This window comes from Aulonocara sp. 'chitande type north' Nkhata Bay, linkage group LG6, assembly GCF_057382095.1.
Source record: "Aulonocara sp. 'chitande type north' Nkhata Bay isolate Kocher_YH1m ecotype deep benthic linkage group LG6, A_spYH_male_GT1.1, whole genome shotgun sequence".
NCBI lineage: Eukaryota > Metazoa > Chordata > Actinopteri > Cichliformes > Cichlidae > Aulonocara > Aulonocara sp. 'chitande type north' Nkhata Bay.
This window is the reverse complement of record NC_141349.1, coordinates 18,421,357-18,436,810: the sequence shown is the minus strand read 5'-3', so window position 1 is coordinate 18,436,810 and position 15,454 is coordinate 18,421,357. Positions and strand designations below refer to the sequence as shown.

General features: G+C 39.7%; 1 protein-coding gene across 8 annotated transcripts in view; it reads right to left on the bottom strand.

The window, feature by feature from the left end:
• The window catches only part of lrba (LPS-responsive vesicle trafficking, beach and anchor containing), a 176,200-nt gene that overhangs the window by 132,916 nt on the left and 27,830 nt on the right, over positions 1 to 15,454 (bottom strand). For all 8 annotated transcript variants that reach the window (XM_086295381.1, XM_086295382.1, XM_086295384.1 and 5 more), the window contains exons 4-19: positions 14,015 to 14,110; positions 12,201 to 12,322; positions 11,365 to 11,491; positions 10,558 to 10,677; positions 9,502 to 9,648; positions 7,824 to 8,021; positions 6,607 to 6,740; positions 5,991 to 6,099; positions 5,537 to 5,689; positions 5,088 to 5,256; positions 4,767 to 4,846; positions 4,359 to 4,421; positions 3,688 to 3,785; positions 3,395 to 3,487; positions 2,161 to 2,269; positions 1,767 to 1,848 (exon numbers count right to left, since the gene is read on the bottom strand). In XM_086295381.1, coding sequence (XP_086151507.1) covers positions 1,767 to 1,848; positions 2,161 to 2,269; positions 3,395 to 3,487; positions 3,688 to 3,785; positions 4,359 to 4,421; positions 4,767 to 4,846; positions 5,088 to 5,256; positions 5,537 to 5,689; positions 5,991 to 6,099; positions 6,607 to 6,740; positions 7,824 to 8,021; positions 9,502 to 9,648; positions 10,558 to 10,677; positions 11,365 to 11,491; positions 12,201 to 12,322; positions 14,015 to 14,110 — 1,900 coding nt within the window. The remainder of the gene's footprint in view (positions 1 to 1,766; positions 1,849 to 2,160; positions 2,270 to 3,394; positions 3,488 to 3,687; positions 3,786 to 4,358; positions 4,422 to 4,766; positions 4,847 to 5,087; positions 5,257 to 5,536; positions 5,690 to 5,990; positions 6,100 to 6,606; positions 6,741 to 7,823; positions 8,022 to 9,501; positions 9,649 to 10,557; positions 10,678 to 11,364; positions 11,492 to 12,200; positions 12,323 to 14,014; positions 14,111 to 15,454) is intronic.

The window sequence follows — 15,454 nt, the reverse complement described above, 5'->3', positions numbered from 1 at the left end:
GCCAAGCAGTATTTTCAAGGCTTATAAAATAACATTTGAATTTGGAAACAGCCAGCATCGTGTTTGGATATACAAAAAGGATTGGTCGCAGGAGGGGAAACCGAGCAAATCAACAGCTATATCATACATTGGTTTCAACATGTGCAAATCATTGTGTCACAAACTATCTGAACTTGCAGCTGTGCACACCTGAAAATCTGCGCCCGTGGTAAGAAAAACAGAACAGAGGAGAATAAAAAGCCCAGAGCCATTGATCTTTATCATACTGTAATGGCTTTGGTATTGTTTCAAATGAGAGCGCCAGAGTCACAGGCCCTTCTGAAATGCTTGGCTTCGGTTAAACCAAAGAGACTGACTGTTTAGATGAATTATCTAGACAATGTCAGTGTCCATTTGCTCTGAGTAGAGAGACGGTAGGGCTTGGATTTCACTCGTCTCTTCAGACCTTGGCGCTAACCGATGCCCCCTTGCCCCGGCAGACAGTTGTGTTGTTTCTACGCCTTAGTCACTCAAATTATGAGTCGCTGAACCTTTACCGCCAGAAAATTACCCCAGCATGTACCGGGAATGAGGATGGAGGGATGGCGTGTTCCTTTCTTTCTTTTTTTTCCCTTCTTTTTTCCATTTGCTCTTGGTTCTTTTCCCTCGAGTTAATTTGAGGGAAACGGTACTTCCTCGGTTTGTTTGATTGGCTCTGACGTTACTAAAGACTGCAATCAGGGGGCCATTTTGGGAGTTTGTCACAGATTAAATCAAGAGAATACACGGCAAAGGAGAAACAGACCACCAGTCTATGTTCCATACAATATGCTCGCAAACCCATACAAGGTTCCTATGATATATACCGCCTGTCCGGGATGGTTGGGCAGGAGAGATTTTAACGCAATAAAGGCCTGGGATAATCAATGTGTGACTACACAAAGACCTTGTCAGATTAAGTCTGGCTGGATGTAAACCTTGCTTGTGTTTGGACTTCAGACTGATTAAAGCTTCTTTTTTTTAGCTGCATATGCATCTATGAAAGCACCAGTATGAAAGAGAGTGGGATGTTTTCTTTTCTTGCTTGAAATGAACACTTAAGATTTCAACAGAGGGAAAGATTTGGTGAGTTGACGTAAAATTCGAGGTAAGTAACAGCCTAAAGAAAATAATAATAAAAGTGACCAAAGCCACCATCCTGGGCTGTGTTTATCCCACCTATAATTAAATATACAAATGTGAAGCAAACAGAAAATGGCCAAGTAATAATAGTTATCAGTTATGCAAATATTTTTCATTTTAACATTCATTGAAAATAGCAAAAATTATATAAAAGTTAATTATTGTACAATTAAAGAAAACAAGAAAAATTTAATTTAAGAAAAAAAAAACATTAAAAATCCAAACTCACCATTAATTAAACCTAAATGCATTAAAAAAACAATTATAACCTGAATAAATTATTATCATGTCACTACATTTATCTTTCCTTTATATGTAAAATAATCCCCGTGAAAAACAACGCCGAGGCTCAATAAAACCAGCAGACGAGTGTATATTTGTCACAAAGTGTTTGCACCATCCTCGTGTAAGGTTTACATCTGAGGTTCAGGAGTCTGAAAATACGCTCCGGCTGCAAAATTTATGTCGTTCATTTGTTTGACGGTATATAGCGATCGCACGGTTCCACGGGGAATATCCTCCTGCGGCACAGAGCCGTAGGTATGTAGAGGGTATGCTGCGGCAGATGATTTAAGGGAGCGGTGCGGCGCGGAGGAGGCACTTACGTGGGTTGAGAATCTTCACAGTGGAGTCGGGGTCCGGATGCTGTTTATGGATCACTTGAGTGCAGATCTGCTCCGTAAGAATCTATCGGGGGATTCAAGTCATAAATGTCCACATAAGTCTTAAGGATAACAGAGAAACAAAGCACAGGGATATCTGCATGCTTCTAAATTATTTCACAAATCAAATTTCTGTTGGTGGTCAACCTAATGTGTTATTGCATTTTCAAGTACAAACAACTGAGACAGATTAGATAATAAGGCACAAATTCAGCATATTGGGGGGGGAAAAATGGGCCATGTGGCTGAACACAGAGGTTATTAGTGTGTGTTTTGTTAATAGAAAGCTTTCACTCTGCAAGCACGAGCCTCGAGGGTGAATGGGCAGCATACAGACCTCAAAAAGCACATTGTACATTGTCATGGTGAAGTGGCTGGAGTGAAGCATCAGGCGTTCGGTGAGCAGGGAGAACAGGCCATGACTTAGCATGACCTCTGCTTTCCTCCTGATTGAAATGATAAAGAGGTCAAAGGTCGGTCAGCAGTCGTCAGTATTTGCTTAAACAATTGTTATTTTGGAAAACATGATAAACCAAACCTATATCTGTTTGCAGAAACACACAAGCAGAATCTCAATTTTAAAATCAATATTAAAATCAATGGTGAACAAAACTCTTTACACTATAAGGAATAACAAAAGCAAATCTGGAGTGTGTGATAGCTCAAATGTTAATAAAAAAAAAAAAAACGGAGCCGTGTTAAGATAAAAAAAATCTTTACACGCCTCTGTTTGAAATCTGCAGCGGTACAAATCAGCTGTGCTCTTGCTAACATTTGACAAGGAGGAAATGAAAAAGAGAATCCCCGCTGACGAAGCCTGGGTTTTTGCTTTCTTTGTTGCTTTCATCTCTAATCATTCATCAGCCCCACTTTTACTTTTGTATCATAGCCTCGAAAACTGAACTACTTGCAGATGTGCACATGTGGATTTCAAGGCTTAAAACTGCTGCAAAGACAATGGTTAGAGTTGTTTCTCTAACTCCTATATCAATACAAGCTGCACAGTATCAATGGTGATTATTAGCCAAAACATTAGAATTTCATTAAGTAAATTTATATTAAGTATCATCACCCAAAATGGCAATACTGACATGCTAAATTCTTATTTTACTAAGTTATTTTAGTGTGTTCTGTCAGCATGTGGGCTAATACAAATTAAATGTTAACAAGAATCCTTTTAAAAATGAGTTTTAGCTATAATACAGTTAAAATCAGGATAATGAGAAAATGCACTGAATTTTTAGAATATAAAGAACTAACAAAACTGTTAAGAAAATATCCAGTAAGCATCTAAATAAAACTCTTAAATTAACAAAGTTAAGGACTTTTTTCCTCTCGTTTGCAAAATTTTTGAAGAGCCCTTTTCCCCCCTTTTTATTTTACAGTGCAGTGCAGAGAAAAACAGCACGTGGTTAGAGACAGCAGATCCAGCTTGTATGCAGTGATAGTGCAGAGTCTACTCTATTAAAAAAAAAAAAAAAAATCTGCCAGTGTTGGCTTTCTGTTGTTTCGTCACTTAAAAGTAAAAAATGTGTTCTTGTATGAACAAAGACTTCTAATAAAGTACTTACTTTGGTGACAAGTGTTTCAGAAAGTAGCCCAAAACTTTGAGTGCTTGGACTCTTATTCCCTCATTTTTGGCGGCCAAAAGCTTGTAAATCACACTGTGGGACGAAAAACAGAAAACAGTTAACAGTTAAGCGTTAACAAAAAGAAACGCATATTTATACATTAAAAGCTTTTTTAATGAATACATGCATATTCAATTCTTATATCTTAGGGCTGAAACTAAGAAATTCAACTGGAACCATTCACACCGTTTGTAAAGGAGCTCATGAATATGGATATAAAAGTCGATCTTTACCGAATCCCATTCCGCTGGTCAAAGGCCTGAATCATGGATCCAGGATGCTCAGACATGAGAGCGACCAGCAGCTGCAGCACATCCATGAGATTGTCGTCCTGAGGAACATAAAGGAAGGAGACTGAAGCTATTGTAGTATTAAAAAAGGACAGTGGGAAACGAGCCAGCTTTATCAATGATATCTAAATTATGAGGGGCTTACAGTGAACTGTGTATTTTAATCTAAGCTAAAAGCAAATATATGTCTAGTCACTAATTGATATTTATATTTCTGCCTTGTACAGCAGTGGCAGTAGCAGCAATAATACATGGAATACATCACAAGCGTCTGAACTAAAGAATTACAACATACAGGCTGTGCAATGTATGGCTGCTGCATGATGGTGGCTTTTCCAGACAGTGCTGTAAACACCACTTAGGTTCACTGCGTTACTGACTGATCTGAATGATTCATTTGCTATGCATCACTTCACTGTAAACAACCCCACTTCTGTCAGGACCTCAAACTGGCAGACTTGGAAGAATAACAAGAACCAGTAATGCAGCGTTTAGAAGCAGGAAGTGTTTGCTCATGCTCTCCACATCACATGGTGAGACACACTAAATGCAGTGTAGCGGTACTGTGTTGCCATCTGGTGGTGAGGTCTCTCTCTCTGCCGGTCTATGCCTACCTCATGCATGGTTAGGAGGTAGCTGAGGATACTCTGTAGCTCATCTTCCTTCACTCCATGATCCTAAAATGCAAAATGCGCAGATTGTTTTAACAACGCAAGACTGGAAAAAGAGGTGACTAAGAAACAACATTTTTAACCCCGTAAACCCTAAAAATGCAAAGATTATAATGATGAAACCTTTAATGATATCGAAATCCCACATACTGTAATAAAATATTTGAACCCTGCAAAGCCAAGTGTAATGTATGCATTACAATATAATGAAAAAAAAAAGTCCGATATAGCAAATATAATACATTTATTTACCAACAGACAGATCAAAGGTTAAAGGTTCTAATCATCCTAAGGACAAGAGAAGTGCATGCTGAGTTACAACACATGCCTGAGGAAGAGGCATGAGCTTACCTTCATTATGAGCTGCTTGACAAACAGCAGCAGAAAGGCTCGCAAAGAGAGTATCTCCTTCTGATTTGGCCTTGGACCTTCTGAAAACCCAAAGAGTTCAATGGCTGTTTAGCGTGGTTAACAAAAGAAAGGCATGAAACTACAAGATGATCCATTTTATTTTGTAAAAGTTCTATATCACTTGAAAGGACTTGCATACAGTGTGAGTGTGCTTGTATGTGTGAATCTGTGTTTTTGTGCACATGTGCATGTGAAAGTTTAATCAGGGGTGTGATTATGTCGTAATTGCTGCATATTTTTGCATTTTGTGTGTAGGCTCACCTAGGCCTTTGGGTACGATTCCACTGCGGTCCTGAGGGTTGACAACCCAGTAGTAGAATTTTAGTGTATGCATGATCTGAAGCACAGTGCCCACCCTGCGAACAGCGTTGTAAATGGTCACTGTGCTGATGAACTCTGTTGCCAGGTAGGTGTAGAGTGTCAACTGCACCTGCACAGGTTATAAAAGCAAATGAAATTTAAATGTGCATGGACTCAGGGCTGAGTCCTGTTTTACTGTGTCCTTGCTTTTTGTTCCTTTGAGAGGCAGCTGGATGCTTGGAAAGCTACTAAGGGTTTAACTGAGACATTCTGGTTTTAATGGCAGTTACAGGTGGAGGGATAACCTTGAACTAGGGCAAAAGCACAGAGGGGCAAATTTGTGTGCAGTACAAATTCATTTCTACATCTTTTTAAACATAACCAAAAAATAATGTAGCCCTGTGTGTTACCTTAGCAGGGGCATGGATCCAGATGGCAGGGTTGAACAGAATGTGGTCACACAGCTGCTTGAGCAGCAAGATCCCATTCTGCAAGTTGCTAAGGTATCTGGAAAAGGCCAGTACAATGTCCAGGACAGGCCTCGTCACATGCACCTTGGAAGACTGGCGCAGAGAGAGAGACAAGAAGGCACAAAGTGACACAAATGGAGGTGAGGGAGGAAAAAAAATCCATAAGAAGTACAACAGTAAAGAGACGGCAAAGTGATGAAGGGAAATAGTCTGCCTAACAGACTCATAAGAGTGACTTCCAAGCAAAGCCAAAGGAAGAGTATAGTAAGTGTAAATGTGTGCCTGTGTTAGTGTATTAGCATTGGAGATGAATGAATATTAGGGTTACAGCTGTGCTGGGATCATTACCAGGACAGGAAAACTGTCTTCTTGTCAGTTAAGCCAGTTTACTCACCTTTTCCAAAGTATAGCCAATGACGAGGAAGCCTTTGCAGGCCAAGACCTGCTCTTGCATAGCCACTGAGTTCTTCAAGAGCTCCATCACAAAGGACAGCAAAGTGCAGCTAAGAGCCACAGACAGAAAGACAAACGGTGACAAAGAGAAGGACAGACTACAAGTCAGACAGTGACAGTCTATGTAAGCTGCTGACAAAGCCCAGACTGTCAAGAACACATCATACAGGAAATGTGATTGAATGAGGTTGTGTGTCTCCTTTGTGCTGGGGTAACAGTTTCAACCTAGCATCACCTTGAGGACTGCAAAAACATCCACAATGCAATTTAGAAGTAATAAACAAAGCAACGCATGTATTGAACTAAACATTTAGTAAGGATGAAATAATCTGAGAGTAAACTTTTAATTTAACAAGCAGCGTACACTATTTAGACCATTCAATTCTAGAGTCGTTGAGAAATAATAGTACAAATTGATTCACTGTTACTCTGCACGTAACAGCCCTAATAAAACACCATATGTGTTACAACCTGAGTGGTCTTAATGACAAATGAACAAAAGCCTGCTGATTATTCACTGCTCGGCTTACTACTGTAGTGCACGTAAGTGGAGTTACCAGACAGAGGTGTCCAGCTCATTGCTGGAAGGCTGGCAGTAATCCAGCTGTGCAAACAGTGGGAAGAGGACCTGCACACCACCGATAGAGTGTATGCCGCTCTGGACTGAGTGAGTCACCACAGCTTTCACATCCTACAGAAACACACACACATATAGCCACGTTACACATGTAATCAGAATCGCACAGGGTCACACAGATGTTCTTTTCTTCTGATAATTACAGGGATATGTAACTACTTTGGGGGTTTTATTGCCACAGCATAACATAAGAGCCCTCATTTGAATCTTTGACTGTTGCTGCCTGCTTACCTCCTAACCTCAAACCATAGTTTTGATATTTCCTCTTATTTACTGTAATGTTTTATAATATTTCCCCCAAAATTTATATGGATGTTGCTCAGTGTTTGAGAGGGTAGACACAACTAATGGATGAGAAAAACAAACTGAAAAAAGTGAGAATTTTTCCCGCCTTCTTCTATAGGATTGGAATTTTTGAGCATGGAATACCAAAGCTGCAAATATAGGTCACACATTCGTTCATATTTCACACCGAGTGTGTTTGTGTGGTGGAGGGAGCGTATGTTTATGTGGCGGCAAAGGCCTCCCCCACAGAGGAAACAAAGTACTTTCTTTGATGAGAGGGCATGAGAGAAAAACTCAATTAGCGCTCGAGAGGAGAAAACTCAACATGATTGAAGAAACAGTTTTACACGTGTGGTGCACATTTCTCTGAGCATATTTGTGGGTACGTACATGACTATGGCAGAATTTGGAAAATGTCCATGCACTAACACCATATACAGCTACAGAAGAAAAATGCACAACTACTCAAATGTATTTCCAAACTAAATCTCCCAGAGAAAGCCAATTTTATAATTAGAGCACCAGGATGGCATTTTTCAGCAGCTGCAGCAGTCTGTCTGGCTGGCTCAACACATTCGCTCCTCTGCCCTAATGAGGCTATTAAAATGAAAAGATGCCAACTGGGCCACTTTCATTACCGTGTGGGAAGAAAGAGAGTAAAGAGTGGTACATATGGAACAGTGGGAGGGAAGGAGCAGGTGTACAGGTGCTGAATGAATTTAGGCAGTGAAACTGCTTTAATGTTGGTGCTGTATGGTGGCTTAAGGTTAAAGCAATGCTATAAATACCAACTCCAATGGATGGCTCTAATATGATAGACGCACTAAGTGTTAACTGTGAGGGTGTAATTACCTGCAGCATGAGCGCATGGGGTGAGTGGACGAAAATGGAGACATTGTCCTTTGGGGAGGACTCGAGGCAGAGCTGGGCGTCTGTGGCTCGGGGATTGTAAGTGAAGGCAATACTAGAAGACAGCTTGCCGTCATACAGTAAGGTCTTATGATGCTCAGCGAACAACAAGTCACTCTCAGCCTTGTACTTGAATGTGCCCTGAGCAAGAAGACAAAGAAAAGGGCAAAAAGTGTTTAGTAAAAAATTACATTAGACAGTCTCTGCATCGTTCTCTTAAGTGTCTTTCTGCAACCCTGGTAACCAAACAAAAAGGCCAGTTACAAATACTGAGTCAATGCAATCATCTGCAAATGAAACAATACTTCAAACACAAGACATTGCATGTTTAAACAGAGAGATCTTGCTTTTGAAAGACTATATGCCTATTTTTAATTTGATCCCAGTTGTGGAGTCTTAAAAACAGACCCGTTGGAGCATGAACTAATTAGGTTCATTAGTAAAGACTGAGACAGATCCACTGCTCAAAGATTGCAAGGACAACAAGACGCACTCAGAGCACAAACATCCATGAGCAGCTCACTCACTGGTCAGCTCTTACTTTTAAGGGAATAATACTGTAGTTTGTATTCATTCAGCTACCTTCTTTCTTCTTTTTAAAACATACTTTATGTCCAGGTAGTACATTTGACGTGATATTTTAAATCTTTATACATACATGCATACTGCAAGACATACCACACTGAGGATAATAGTAAGAACCATTGTTTATAAGTTTTAAGGCTTTTAGTCCATTTTCAACCAATAAATTATTTAATTGACCTTGAAGACCTTAGTGAATGTAAGCCAAACTGTAATGAATTATTAACATGACCTCACTCTACACCCCGATAAAATTTTATCAGACTATTATTTAAATCTTTTCGAGCTATCGTGTTTACAGACACATGCATGTAACCCCTACCAAAAGCATAACCTCCCAGAGGTAACTAGCTCATCAATATAAATGAATGTTTCTTAACTTGTATACCAAAGTATTTTTAGATTACAACACATTAAAGGACTTTGATAATATATTGAAATCTCTGTAAGCATCTATGATTACTGGCTATGATCCAAAAAACACCACTGCTGTTCATTTAATATGGACTTGGATGATTTTTCTAAATGTGAAATTCTTCTTGGAAACCATGGATGTTGCGCCCTGTTGTGGCCACCCAGCTTGTTATCATTATGCAGTTAAAAAGCAAGCATAGCTCCAAAAATAAGATTTCAGGTGTTGCCTCCAGTGCAGAGCTGCCACCCACTGAAAACATTTTACACACGAGGAAATGAAAAACATGACGCAGGGATGTCATAGAATCCAAGAAAGTAAAGTAAACAACCTGCAAAGGTACTATAATTGCCCTTCTTAATTCCTGAATGTTTAAAATGTTGACAAAAGCAGAGAAGTCATGCCAGTATATATTTTTTCCTCTCTAAGATGCTCATTATTATAACCAATCATGTTACTGAACTTTTTACAATTAATCTAATTAGTAGCAAAAATGTTCCTCTAGAGTTGCACATGTCCAAACTTTTTTGAGATTTTTCAAAAAAATAGTAACACGTGTCAGTTTAAACATTTGATATTCTTTTCTATGTTCTGCTGTAAATAAAATACAGTTTCATGCTTTCCAACCTGGTAGCCCGGACCCAGCTGATAGATAGCAAGGATCTGAGCAGCGCTGAGAGCTTCTCCAAACAGGTACACTGCCCCCATCTGTCCGCAGAACACACGGTTGATATCTGCCGTCTCAGACGATCCCAGGAAACACTTGTCAAATGTCTGCAAAGGGAGGAAGCAGGAAGGGAGGAAGGAATTACGAGAGCACCAAAAGGAAAAAACAAAAATAGACAAAAGGAGAAAAACAAAAGGGGTACGATGCGAGGAAGGAAATAAGGGGTGATGACAGATGGGGGTGGGTAAACAAAACCAAAAAGGGAAAGAAAAAAAAAAATCAAGAGAGAACAGCAGGGAAAGACACACTGATGTTAACGCTAGCTTTAAAGCAGAAATATTAAGAATGATAAGATCACGTCTCCTTCAAGAAGCCAATTTGCTTTCTGCCACAGCTACAGGATTACATTACACTGTGATGGCACAATAATTCCAAACATAATGTAATGTTACAATCTTTTATCTCAGCATGACAGAAAGCAATCCTGTGGACTGTGACAGAGTTCTGAAGTGTGAAGTGAACACGGCCATCATTTAATCATTTTACACTGCATTTTCCATGCTTCACAGATGGAGGGCAAGGAAAGCCCTCTGAAAGCAAGGACTGTGAATGGATGTGCGTAAAATCAGGCAAGATAGTCGGGGTGTTATTTGTTTGGTTTTGAGTGACAAAACTGATATTTAAACAGAAAACCTGTTAGAGCGCCTATATGTCTAACCCCCACATGCTACAATCAATGCCTACATTTTACCAAAGGGTTCATGTAATAAGTAATAATGATTTGCAAACACAGAAATGGCTTATTTAAGTGAATACTTAAATGCATTTTAGCAAAAAACTAAATAGCACTACATGAAAAGCAAAACATTTCTCCCCAAATCTCACACTCTTCCTTTAATTCTCTGTGAATCTGTGCAGACATTAAATATTACAGGAGCTGTTAGTAGCACCAACTCCTGTCCTGTTTTTGAGAAAAAGAGAAAAAACAAACATACTATTAAACTGTTGCTACTTACGTCACTGGTGTTGACAAACCAGGCAATGTCTCCAAAGGAAGCCAGTTCACCGTTCACAAAGCAGGCGATTTCACTGTTTTTCCAGCGGTTGTAGATATGAACTAGAGTCACCATGTACCACTGCAACGACCAGAACAAGCACACTTTCACACAATGGAAGTGCATCAATCAGACCAACACACGCACACACATGTTATCAGCAAGTCGGTGTCCTCTATCACTGTAATTCAGTCACGTTTCATGACTCACTGCCCTCAGCTATGATCCCACCTTCTGCTTAATGTTTGCTTCTAGTTTTACTTCAGCTTTGCAACCAGTGAAATAATAATAAATAGTTCATTATGTGAGAGAACAAGCATTATAACCATGTAAAAATCAACTAAAATGAGTCCTCTTGGGGTTTGGTGAAGTAAGATGACTCCTTCAAGCTCCAGGGGGAAAAAAACAAAAAACACCAGAAACTTTCAAATTGCTCGCAGACTGCGGTTTCTGAAACTAACAGTTTTCAATGCATGCTTTGTGTGGAAGGAACAGAGCCCTGGATAATCCTTCTCTCCCACTGCCCTCCTTCCTCCATCTTCTAGTTTTGCTTCTCCCCAGAGTCAGGTAAGATGTGGCAGCTCATTTTTAAAGGAAGGGCTAGATTTATCGTGTGTGCAAATGTGTATTTGGGTGTATAGATGTGACTGATTATGTGTGCGCTGACATATGATTTCTGTGATCTATTTACAAGGATTTGCCTTTTCATGTGTTTGAATATTTGGGTACAAAACACTGTATTTAGCTTCGTTTTCGTTCCTTTCGTACCTTCTGCGGTTTGAAGTCATACTTTACACAGTGCTGGAATCCTTTCCCCTTCGATTTTAATGAGGTCACTATCAAACAGCCGCCCACAAAGTGTGCCGAGTAACCCATGCCTTTGCTGGTACGGAAACTGAAACAAAACGAAGGGGAAATACAAACATGTAACTTTACTTTGGAAATGATGCTGCACAGTTTCATACCAACTACTGTACCTTTTAGTGGCAGTGTGAATTACAGTTTTAAAAAAACATTAAAAAAACATTTTCAAGGGAATTTTTAAAGCATAAAAAAAAAACAATCATTTCTGATCCTCACTAAGTCTTCCCATCCTTCTCAGTGTCCCAGAGAGATGGGGCCCCTTCATGTGATTTAGTGAATATCTCTCTTGTTAAAAGGGCACCAGACTGAAGGGGGGAGTTTTTATTAAGGATTCTCTCAAACAGCTCGTTGGCTGCCCGGTTTGCTTACCGTTTTCACAGCGGCTTAAGCAGACCCCTGCTGAATAAATGAGATTTTGGCAGAAATGAATGTTGGTTGAAAATAAAATGTTCAGAGGGTTTGTTTTACTTGTTCCTCAGAGATTAAACAAAGTATGATGACACGGGGAAAAACAACCTTTGAGGCTGGAGGGAGTGGGTTTCAAAATAAATCATCTTGGTGGGAAAATTGACACGCTCACCTTTCGTGCAGTTTTCTTTGTGTCTAAACTATGTCCTAAAGGCGAAGTTGGCACTCCTGCGTTCCATTTGTGCCACGTTCAAACAAAATTAACATTTAAATGGCAAAGAGCAAAGGTTTATGTTCACTCCTTAATGTTTCGAAAATTCTCGTGTACCTACCAGTACAGGTAAGGCTTGTCTTTGTCTACATTGATGTTGTTGAGTGGATCCATGCGGATCCACGTGTGGAATGTAAACCCATTCTGATATGGCCATTTTGCTATGGGGGGCAGAGCTATTGCCTGTTATGGGAAAACAAACAGAAGAAAAAACAAAAAGCATCAGACACTGTGATGTAGGATCCCAACTGTGGAATGAAATGAGCCTTCAAATATTAATTAACACTGTTCAGTAGTGCAGTAGGTCAGTCTGAAACCCCACAAAAACAAAACAAGAGTGAAGAACAGCTGGAAAACATTTACTCTAAATCACATTCCTGTCTTACTGTTTCATTAGCAGAGGTATGTGCACTGTACACAGCACGCTGTAGAAAAGCACAGACACGTAATAGCAGCATTTAGGTGAAAAAGAAAAAAATGAAACCACAGCTCACAAGGCGGCGTGCTGCATCTGTACATGTGTCATCATCTCAGCAGAGGGTTACACACACACAAGCAGGAAACCACACACAAACATGCAGTATGTTAAAGGTGTGAGTAGACTAATGAAGTACCGAGGAACAGATTTAAACACATCTATGTGCATTAGACATAATGAAAGGTTCGTTTAGCTTCATGTTTTAATTTAGCCTGCATCCATGTATTTAAAAACACTGATTATGACGCATTTAGCTCCAAAGTTTAGTAGCGATTATCAATCGAGGAACAACTGTGACATATTCAAATATGAGAGAGAGAAAAAACTCCCAAGGTGATCGCATTGACGTGCCACAAAATATCTTGTGGCAGGAAGAGGGGGGAAAAAACAGCAATGCAATTTTTCATGTATGTGGTAATGATGCAAAAAGCAATGCTTCTATAAACAATGCTTTTGTAAAGTTTCAGTGTAATAGAAACTAAAGCTGGAGCGTGCCACTCACAGCCAAAGTAGATTATAATAATTAGGCAGATAACTGACTAGATTCAGTTGATTTGGTTTTTCTTTTTCCAAGTCTGTTAATTTTTCTGTAGCTGTCACAATCGACAATCCTGTAATATGCACCAAGGGTGTGTTATGATGTGTCATCTTTAAAATAAAAACCTACTAAAAGATGTTAAGCAGAGACAAATAAGGCACTGTGCAGCCTGCCTTTCCATGATACCAACTGCTAAACGAGGAGGCTTCCACTAAACTAATGTGCAGCCAAGTTACAAACGGTATTTGAATATTTCAAAGCTCACTATGCATGACCTTTGCTTCATTAATGCGTTTCATGCAAACATCAGAAAGCATGGTATTAGCATCAAACTGCATGAGATTATGCTCCAACATTACTACACACTTCACAAGATTTAGCAGGAATGAATTAGCTTTGGAGCCCTGGGAGGGGCCTGATGCTTAATAGCAGATCAGAAAATATATAATATAAAAAATATAAGTAGTATGAAAAATAAAAAGCATGTGTAATGCAGTCAATAAGAGAAAAATTACACACAAGACTAAACAGTTGGCTTAATGGAAAACAGGTGAAAAAGCAAAGTCCTTCATTTCATCCCAACACTGGTGTAAAATATTTCTCAATGGTGGTGGGAAAAAAGGATTTTTCACAAATTTTAGAGTGCACTCATTGTTCCTAAATTCCACTTGAACACTTCTCATGCATTATATTCCTCCTCGGAGGCTTTGCTTGTTTTTTTTCCTCTTGTATCTGTGTTGGGTTCATGATTTCACATCTTTAATCATTAATTTAGTGTTTCATATAAAAGCCACTGATAGTGCACACGGACAAAACTACAAACTGTATTGTGTTTACAGTTGTGGCATTATATACTCACAGCTGCATTTTTTCCTGGAAAGCTGAAGAAGGAGTTGGGACCGCTCCTGTGAGCCATGTACTTTAGCACTGACAAAAGCTTCACTGCGTGACGAGGCTGAGGAGAAAACACAGACACATGGGTGTTACTTAAGGCAGCTGATATACTATCAATGTTCAAACAAGCATACACACACAAATATGCACACACTGGTTTTAAACCTGCTCTTCACACATGCAGGCTCCTTCTGCTTGTTCTAAATCTAACTCAAAAACTGCAAAGACTGACATCCTGACAGATTTCCTCATATTTTCTCAACCCTGTGCACGGCACAGTACGCCTATTTAAAATACAATGAATCGCCAAGAGTATTCACTCACCCATCCAAATCACTGAATTCAGGTGTTACAAACCCAGGAACTCAGCCACAAAGTAGCAGGCCACATAAAATCACTGAGTGGGGTCAGCAGATGCTGAGGTGCAGAAAATGACAACTTTTTGCAGAGTCAATCACTACTGACCTCCAAATTTCATGTGGCCTTCAGATGAGCTCAAGAACAGCCTGCAGAGAGCTTCATGGAATAGGTTTTCACGGGCGAGCAGCTGAATCCAAACCTTACATCATCAAGAGCAATGCAGAGTGCCAGGTGTCGGATGCAGCAGTGTAAAGTAGGGTGCCACTGGACTCTAGAGGAGTGACAAATCACCCTTCTCTGTCTGGCAATCCAATGGATGAATCTGGGTTTGGTGGTTGAAAGGAGAACAGTACTTGTCTGACTATATTGTGCAAAGTGTAAAGTTTGGTGGAGGGGATTATTTTGTGAGGGTGTTCTTCAGGAGTTAGGCTCGGCCCCTTAGTTCCAGTGAAAGGAACTCTTAATGCTTCAGGATACCAAGATATTTTGGACAATTTCATACTCCCAGTTTGGGGATGACCCCTTCTGTACCAAGATGACTATGCACCAGTGCACAAAGCAAGGCCCATAAAGACATGGATGAGCGAGTTTGGTGTGGAAGAACTTGCACAGAGTCCTGATCTCAACCTGATAGAACACCTTTGGGACAAAAAAAAAAAGAGCTGAGACTGCAAGGCTGGTGTTCCTGTCCAAAGTAAGTGTCTGACATCACAAATGCACTTCTAAAAGAACAGTCAGAATTTCCCATAAATCCTCTTAAACCTCATGGAAAACCCTCGGAGAAGAATTGAAGCTGTTATAGCTGCAAAGGGTGGACCGACATCACATTAAATCCTATGGATTAAGAATGTTGCCTCACTCAAGTTCATGTGCGCATGAAACAAGTGAATACTTTTGGCAATATAGTCTGTGTTGTATAAATACAAATATGACTGAGTGTTTTTACAAAAGGAAAAGAAAAGAAAGTCATGTTTTACTAGCACAACACAAGCTCCCATGGTCTATCCGGCTCCAGATATTCATAAAGGGAAAAAATGGAGCAGTA